This window comes from Malurus melanocephalus, unplaced genomic scaffold (genome assembly GCF_030028575.1).
Source record: "Malurus melanocephalus ecotype Western Australia unplaced genomic scaffold, MMel_1.1 scaffold_36, whole genome shotgun sequence".
Taxonomy (NCBI): Eukaryota; Metazoa; Chordata; class Aves; order Passeriformes; family Maluridae; genus Malurus; species Malurus melanocephalus.
The window spans coordinates 3,060,701-3,069,750 of record NW_026623268.1 but is presented as its reverse complement, the minus strand read 5'-3'; the positions used below and the strand labels follow the sequence as shown (position 1 = coordinate 3,069,750).

General features: G+C 43.4%; 1 protein-coding gene across 2 annotated transcripts; it reads right to left on the bottom strand.

Moving 5' to 3' along the window:
• Positions 1–1,008: 1,008 nt before the first annotated feature.
• On the bottom strand, positions 1,009–8,983 carry CLDND1 (claudin domain containing 1). Of its 2 annotated transcripts, none has more exons than XM_057364209.1 (6): positions 8,919–8,983; positions 8,386–8,557; positions 4,122–4,416; positions 2,825–2,932; positions 2,337–2,474; positions 1,009–2,254 (listed from the first exon to the last, which is right to left on the bottom strand). In XM_057364209.1, the coding sequence occupies exons 3-6, from the start codon at positions 4,408–4,410 to the stop codon at positions 2,034–2,036; spliced, it is 756 nt and encodes a 251-aa protein (XP_057220192.1). In that variant the 5' UTR covers positions 4,411–4,416; positions 8,386–8,557; positions 8,919–8,983; the 3' UTR covers positions 1,009–2,033. The 2 variants fall into 2 exon arrangements, with proteins under 2 accessions (XP_057220192.1, XP_057220194.1); XM_057364211.1 differs by lacking the exon at positions 8,919–8,983 and adding an exon at positions 8,705–8,857.
• Between the last annotated feature and the right edge of the window lie 67 nt (positions 8,984–9,050).

Genomic DNA, 9,050 nt, shown 5'->3' with positions numbered 1-9,050 from the left:
GCTTGCGTGCCCTAGTAATTCTGGCAAATGAGGAACATTTGACAAGCTGAGCAGTTAGGCCTTATCTATCTAAGTCAGGATAATTACTCTGAAAAAGCACCCTATCAGCACAGATCAGGCAGCACAGATTTTCTTTACTCTCAGATACTGCACAAAAGTACCACATCCCCTCTCATGAGGCTACAACTGGCCCAGAGGTTGTAGGGAGGGAAAGAGGTGGTTTAAGGAGGAAACACAAAAAACTACTCAACAGCAGGAGAAAKGATTATCTTGAATGGCCTGCCACTGCTTTTTCAGTGGTTCTGGTTCTTATCACTATCTTTGCTTTACTCCGTAAAAATTCCAACAATGATAATAAAAGAACACTATCCCATAGTTGAGAAAATAAATGAAATAAATTACACAAGCAGTTATAGCTGATCTGTGGGGAAATCATGTCTAGGGCTGTTTGCTGACCCAGAAAATATAGTTTGGGTAGAAACACCTACTAGGAAAAAAAAAATGCAAAAAACCACAAAACACAATAGAAAAACAGCCATGAGATAAAAATGCCTATTTCTGTGTCATTTCATCACCAGGGTCCCACAGAATACTTGCCATCACTCGTTTTGTCAGGAATTATTTCTCCTAAGGCATACTTCCTTTATCCAGCATGGAGTAAGGAAACAAGGTGAGTTAAGGCCTCAGAACAAAACCTTTTAGTCTTGGAACATTGTTTTCTAGATATGACATGTCACCCAGTCTGGCAAGAGTTGCAGTGATTTAGAGTAAACATATACATTTTTTGAAGTAATTAGAAATTATGGGGTGTTGTGACCACCAATGAGGAGCAGGAAGAAATTTAAAGTTAGCAAGATCCCAAGAATTTAATTAAAAAAATCTAATCCAACATCAGTTTCTGGTGACATTTCCATGAAAACAGRGCATCATCTGGACACTGGCTTTTCTTTCCCCAAGAAAAATCCACTTCAGATCATTCCCTCACCCTCCCATCAGATTCATGCAATGTTGAAATTTTCTGAGTTTTTATTATCATTATTATTTAATTTAAACAAGATGGGGAAAGAGCAGCACCTTTTAAAAAAAACCCTGTTGTGTGCTATATAGGATAAACATGTGAGGTTTAAAAAAAGTTAACTTTATATATGTACATATACACACATACACTAAACCAAATTAAAACCAAAAAAACTTGTGAGGAGGTCAACAAGAGAGAAGAAAGCCTTATTCCACATCAAGCAAAAGCACCACAAATTAAGATTAGAGTGCACAATCACATGTAGTGCAGATACCAAACTAGCCTGGGTCCTGGAAGCAGTGGAGCTAGAGCAGGACAGAGCTCCACAAAGGCCATCTTATCCCACTCCTTGGCAGGAGCAAGTGCAGAGGGTGCATTCAGGAGGGTGTGCTGTGCAGGCACTCCCACAGTTGCCAGCTCTGCCTCCAGCAGTTTTGGCAGACAGCACAAAATGCAGCAAACCAATGACAATAGGAGACTCAGAGCTGAGCTCCAGACTGATTTAGTTACAGTATTTCCACAACAGCAGTTTCTGAATTCCCCCATGTCTTTTGGGTGCTCTCTGTAGGTACTGCCTGCTTGGGTCACACAGCAGACAGCTCCTGATCATGTATCACTCGTGCACTGAGTTTCCCATTTTTGCATACCTGCACCTCTTCCTACCTCTCTTCCACCCCACACCACCACTTCTATTTCCTCCAGGCTAACRGGGTAATAAAATTAGGAAGGGACATGTACACCTAAGTAAGGGGAACTGTCAACAACCAAATGTAGCTTAAAAAATAATAACAATTCTTAAAAAAACCCAATTAAAAAACCTGTTCAAGTTCTGCAGACTTCTGGCAGGGTCTGGTCATTTAGCCTAGAGGTCTTTGTCTTCAGGGCCTGCAGGCTAAATTGTCTTGACTGACAAGAAGCATGCAGTACATGATAAAATTCTGACTAAAAGAAAAAAGTAGTAAGGGCTGGGGGAAAAGAGGCTCTAACAGGGAAAGCCCAGACTCAGGAGCAGTATTTATGCCACACGGTAGGCTTTCAGGAGGGTGAATTCCTTCCTGTTGGTRCGAGCTGCCCAGATGAAAAGAGCAGCTGCCATGAACTGCAAAGGTGCTGACACACAGGCGAGGCAGAAGGACCAGCCAAATTCACCCCTCACATCTTCTGGAGGAGGCAGCTTCTTATGGAGCAGCTCAATCCCAGCTACATAGCAGCCAACAAGGCCCAGCGTACACAGCCCTGCGGAAGGAAGCAGCAAAACACAGTGAGCTCACCCGTGGAGTGCTCTGGGGATACTCTGAGCTTCTGGGGGAGCWCTTACCTGCTAGGAAATGCAGGACTCCAGTGGCAATGGCCGGGTAAAGGCTGCGACAGGCACAAGCACAGAGCCCAATCAGAGCCCCAAAGCACATGAGGCCGATGCTGACAAAGGGCAGGAGAAACTGCAATCGCCAGAGATCTGCATGTGAGAGGAACATACCAGATAAGTTTGCTGAAGATGTGCTAGAAACCATGTTACATTCCTTTCTACCCCRCTGCTTCTGCTTCATCATTCTACATTCATAGCCAAAATAGACCAAAGACTTCACTGAAGCAGAAAGAACTTAATTTGTTAACTCACGAATTCCTGTACTGCATTCATAGGCAAACCCCTTGCTAACACATCWATTTTCCTTTTGAACTTTGACATAATGCCTGTGCTATTGTAAAAAACAATAAATGAAGCAGCTTTCCCTGTCATTGACTGTATTTGAGAAGCATCTTTTTAAAATTCTATTTATTTATCTGCCGGAAGTGAAAGACACTTACAAGTCCGATTAAAATCCGTGCCACTGTTGTGATTTCCAGGCTCCACRTACTTTTCTACAAACTGATCAGAGAGGGAGAAACTGATGCAGTTTGTAGTCATATCAGTTTCTAGGGGTGGAAAAAAAAAAGTTACCATTAGAGGTCTCCCCTCAACCCTCCTTCCCCTCTTTCAAATCCTCCTTTCCCAGTGGTTTAAGCTAGGAAGCTCCTCAGAGATCCATTTGTGAGAAAAAAAATACCTGTCCAAACACATCTTTCCATTATGTAGTTGGCATAGTGTGTCTGTTACGAGGTACTACACTAAGGGAAACATTCCAACATGCAGAATCTTCAAGCTTCCCTGGATTACCCCAGAGAACTGTGCCATGCACAAGACTGGGAAGGAGATGTGGTGGCATATGAGGCTCAGCTATGTTACCATATTCTTGTGCTCAGGGTCCCTTAACTGAGATGTGCTTATCTCCATATGCAGAATGTAGCTTCATACTAAGTTAAAYMAMAAACAGGAYAGAAAGGTCTATTTAAAGAAYATGAAWGATTTGCTTGYTTACACTAAATTTCTTACTCAGTTRGATTTTGCTTTGAGAATGCTMTTGAGCAGAACTGGTTTAAGTGTCTTCCAAAAGCAGTATTTTCATGACAGGAAGAAAAAAGTATTTCATGCAATATTTTTTTCTCCAGAAAATGTAGTTGACAGTACATCTTTAAGTGGGTTACAAATAAAGGGGTTCACACGTACAGTAAGTACCCAAAATTGACTCTGAAGCTATCAAAATAATTGTTTACCACACATTTTATCCCCCAGTGATTTTGAAAAACAATACAAATATTTCACTCTATATCTATTCAAGGAATCCAAGAAGTGCTGATACAATGGTGGGATATTTATGATGTGAACAAAGTGAATGACTAACTAAAAGGASWGAGTGCCTCCTTGATAAAGTAGTAWCTTTATTCTGTTGCTGGGTCCCAGGATCTGTCCTAGAAAGACAGTAACTGCTAGAGCAACTATAAATGTATCCCCAACTGGACAGMTGAAGCAAAATAAAAATCAAGCTTGTAAGACTAAATTTAGATCAAGTATCATGTGTCAAATCCAGAAACTGCAGCAGTGGCAGACACAGACCATTTARCCCTTTGCTTCTTTAAAAATCTGGACTGTCTTTGTTAAAAAACCAACCAACCCAAGCATAGCAATAAGCCTTCTGGAGGAACAAAGCAGCATGAATCTGTTCTGAGGAAGTCAGCACATAGCACCCCAGGTAAGCAAAGGAAGTGATAATTTCTCTGGAGATACCTGGTGGGCTGTACCAGTGAGAGTTTTTGGGTACAGTGATACACCTCCGCCACAATCCGACCGTGCCGTTGCACCGGAAGAGCGCATCTGTGTAGGTCTTCTCATCTGCATCTTTGCTGACAAACTCCTCCCAGATGATTCTACCAGCTTCACTAACGTTCTCAGCTGGGGACAGGGTGTGGTATTCGTACCAGAAGTCGGTGCCAATGGAGGCTGCCATGTAGATGGTGGAGATGAGGCTGAGCACGCAGGCAATCACCAATGCTGTAGCAAACCGGTTATCCATCATGGCGCCCTTGGTGGGGAAGAGAGGGACAAGTGAGCGACGCTTCTGCAAGTACAGATRAARTAATCCCAGCAGTGTCAAACTCRTGGCATCAGCCTCATTCTGCAACATCCCCTCAAGATATGAGTGCCTTCCTTTTCCTACCTGCTAGAATCAAAGGAACACTGAGCAAATCTACAGTGCTGGCCAGCGTCCACTGGATCTGCAATTTCAAAGYAGGGATAATATCCAAGGGARYGTGCTCTCCCAGCCACACTGCACTAGCTGCTCTCCTTGAAACAGCAACTGACAGAACAACACCAACTCATCCCTAAAGCAGATGACACAGCTTGCTGTCATTTGTGACCCTGATTGCAGGGAACGTCACAGAATCCATCCACAACGCCCAGGAAGAAGACTTATCTTTCCTTAAGAGATTACCAAGGGTAGAYGTTATTTTTAGCCTGCCACCCCGGAAGGCTTTCACAGCTTGTGTTTACAGCAAAGATAAGATCCACAGACATGCCAAAAAAGCTCTTCCAGGATGCTCAAAAAGGGCAGCCATGCCAAGGTGCTGGAATGCCTTTAGGGAAGAGACAAACTTATCTAGGTTCTAGAGGCAGAACATGAAGGAAGCACTGGAAGACAACTCTGGAAACTATGATAAATGCTGCAATAATGCCACAATACACACGGTGGTATTTTTGAATACCTASAACAATGTAGGGGGGTGCCCTGTTCCATGGGAACAAGGTGACAAAACTGAAAGGCCTTCATACACTGCCACACTTTGCTCTGCATCCGTCTCTTAGGAGTTATTGATGCCCTCCCTTGTGGGGTTGTGCTCCCAAATAGTGTAGATTCGGGGTCAAAGGAAGCATGGGGAAAATACCACACATGATTATCCTTATGACAATACCTTGACTTTAATGAGCAAGTGATTGATAATACACAAAATGTTTTGTGGAGAGYGCAAAACACCAGGGGACTCCTCTCAGATGCCAGTTGTTCTTGTGCATTTTCTGTGCTTGATTAAATGTATGGACTATTATGAATCAGGCTTGAAACACTTGCCAGAAAAAAAAAAAAAAATTGAAGCTAGCTCAGCAGCTAGAGGTAGGCTGGTGGCAGGAGCTACTATCTAATCAGCTCTTGTCTACTGCTTGCTCTACCTCCCTTCTCCCACACGCTTTGATCAAAATATTTTGGTCTACTTTCTTTGCAACTGAATGAACCGCAACTGGAAACAGCAAGTGCCTTAAACCTCAAGATTCACAGGGAAAATACCAGTTCCTCAAGTCAGACTTGTCAGTAAGAAATTCTGAATGAAGAAACAAGTTGCAAATTAAAGAAGAGAATTTCAAAGGCATCAATGTTTGTTGTTAACGATACCATTCTTATTTCTTTTCCCCTCCATCTGGTCSTCTATTTGTGTGAAACTGGCTAACAAGGAAGAGAAATTATGTGTTCCCATATCATTTCCTATGTTCTATTTCCATATTAAATGAGGCACACTCTCTGCAATATCCATCCTTGGACTGCATCCTTAGCAATGAGAAAGAATAAAACTGATTTTTGGTAAAYGGACAAGAAACACCCATCTAAAATACTGCAAAGTTTGTATACCATAACTGCACTTAAATAATAATCTACAAGCTGTGAACTTTTATAAGTTAATAGAAATACTGAGATGTGGGCTTATTTATCTAGAAAACATAGAATCAAGCCCAGACTTGGAAGCAAATTCTCAGTGCAGTGTTTAATTCCTGCTTATGTACTCCCATCTCCTTTGACACCCCAACATCCAGCTCAAGGTACACAGGATATGGGATGAACAGGATAGGGAGGGCAAGTTGCTGTATAGATCTGACCTTACTATTCAGCCCTACTGAGTTAACTGAGGGATCCCCTCCCCTTCACTCCCTTTCCTGGAAGAAAACAGGGCAAGTGGCACCTGCAGGGTCAAAGCTCCTGCCCAGCTGTGCTCAGAGYTGAGCAGATCACTCTCAGAGCAAGCAGCAGAACAGGCTGGTGAGCAGGCTGGTCTRGATTTTCCACTATATTGCAGTCACATTCACTTCAAGAGGAACCCTCTGTAACAGACTCCTGTTTAGAAAGGGCTCTGTCTGGATGGAAGCCTCACTAAAACCCACAAGCTCCATCCTCAGAGTAGTGTCCAGTGAAAAAGAATGCAACCAGGACATTATTGGGCCACTGATCCGCTGTCATTGCCTTTCAATATAAATGCTTACAATGACAAAGCCCTATCAAATTCATACCTAACATCCTCTATACAGAGACAGAAAAGAACTGGCTGAGAAATCTTACTTTCAGAAATAAATCCCTGCTACCAGGTGCAGAACACTGGTGCTGGAAGCATCCCTGCCAGATCACCATTAAAAAACAACTACACACTTCTGACCAGCCTTCTTTGTGCTGGTGTGCTGTGAACATGGCAGAGTTGATGTCATCTGGCAACCAAGAACAGCTCATAAGCAAAATGGAGGGTTTATCACCAAACAGCAAATTAAAGCATTGCCCAGTATTCATCATCCACTTGGTCAAAGGGACATGACAATCTACTGACATTCAATCCTTGTAATATAACTGCAGGCATAGGTAGAGAGCAGCCAAGGGGGGGTTACAGACCCCAAAATCTAGCAGGTGGCTTTGTGTGGCATTTGTCCTAAAATGAGTTTTTATCCTGTACAGACAGGACAGTGAAAAGGCAAGAGCAGACACCCAATTCCTTCTAATAAAGGCCCCCTCAATGCTTCTGCCTAATACTTCAATTATTACAAAAAAGATTAAAACTCTACAATACTTTATGCAAAGCTCGAACCAGTTTTTCCTGCCAGTGTAGTAGACTTGACTACCCTGCCCATTCACTGTGCATATCCACTGCATCTTCATTTACAGGAGACACATYCCCCTTCAAATGAGGTGTCCTTTAAAAAGAAAAAACCATCCTTCCAGCCCCAGGCAGAACTCAATGTCAGCAGTGAGCACAGTGAGTAAGAAACAGTCACCAGAGAAGACCGTGAAGGAACACACTGCATGTCTATGGGATTAATGCCACATTTTGAAAAAAATTCTGTGCAGAATAATGCATCTAATTTATTTTAGAATAAAGTTACTTATGAAAAAGTAACATTATTACTATGAAAGATGACACTGATTATAAAGACATAAAGACTGATAACAAGTAAAAATGCTTTGTCTCTATAGGCTGTCAACAAGAGACATCACTGTTTTAAAATGTTTGTTCATACAGCTCTGACAGCTCATTTTTGTCTAACAGGAYATTTCAAACAAGTTATTTCAAACAAGTTACAGCTGAAAGTAAGCTGTGCAACGAATTTAACACATTAGGTGGTTGTAAACAGGCAGAAGTGCTTAACAGGATACCACAATTATATTCACTTTTAAAAGAAGWGAGACACATAAAAATTTTGAAATTTTCAAAGAAGAAAATTTTTGAAAATAGTTCAAAAAGAGAAAAGGCAAAAGCCAATCTGGAAGCAATACTCAACAGAATGACCAGATTGCATGCACTTCAAAGAAGGGAAAAACAAAAGGGCCAAGTCAGTAGAGCTGGAAAACAAAAAACAGAGAACAGAACAAAAGCAAGTAATCTGGCAAAAAATCAACTCTAAGACTGAAGACTGCACAGTCTTTGTAAGAAGTTACTGTACCATGGCAGAAGGGAATACAAAAACATGGATATTTTTATCTTGTTACTGTGGTCACTCCTTTCAGCCAACAGTGGGCCACCACATTTAAGAAACTCCATTTACATGACATCACAAAAGAGGAAGGCTGCATTCACTGGCATTTCTCTCAGGAAACATGCTTGYAATCAAAAAGGGATTAGGCAGAAGGCCTATAGGAAAGTGCAATTATGGGGAGAGGATTGGAAACAGCACYAAACAGGATCATCCGTTTGATATTCAGGACAACAAAAGGTTATGAAAGATTGCTACCAAGCATTTTTTTTACCTTCAGMGATGCTCAGAGTCCCTCAGGACACAGCTCCAATGATTCCAGGTCACTTCAGAGGCACAGTGTTGYGTCCTGTGGCGAGCGGAGTGCATGAAACGTAAAGTTCCCTTCTGCCCTGACTGTTCCATTCATTCAACTTCTTCCACAGCAACAGTTCACAACAAGTGATCTACAAAACAGAGAGCAAACCGAACGACTGGAGATCACAATTTCATTCTGAAATKATTTCACAGACATCTCCCAGTGCTATAATTAACGAAAAATATGATAAGATGGAAGGGGAAAATGACTTGAAAAGCCCTCGAACCAACAGCACCTGYCCCTGAAGGGCCAGACGGGCCGGGGATCCCCACAGAGCGCGACCGCCCCCGGGGGTCTCGGGCCTCCCAGGCGTCAGCCCCGCGCGGGGGGCGACAACCACGGGCCAGCAGCAAACCCAAAGGCGACAACCCGAGCTCTCAGGCGCGTCCCCCCTCAGCCCCGTCCCCCTCAGCCCAGCCCGGCCCAGCCCGGTCCGGAGCAGCACCCACCGCCCATGGTCGGCGCCGCCGCCTCGCACCCGGCCCGGCCCCGCTTCCGCCCGCCGCGCCCGCCCGCGCGGGGCATGCTGGGAGATGTAGTTCTACCGCCCCCTTCCGGAGGCGCCGGGCGCGGGTGTCGCC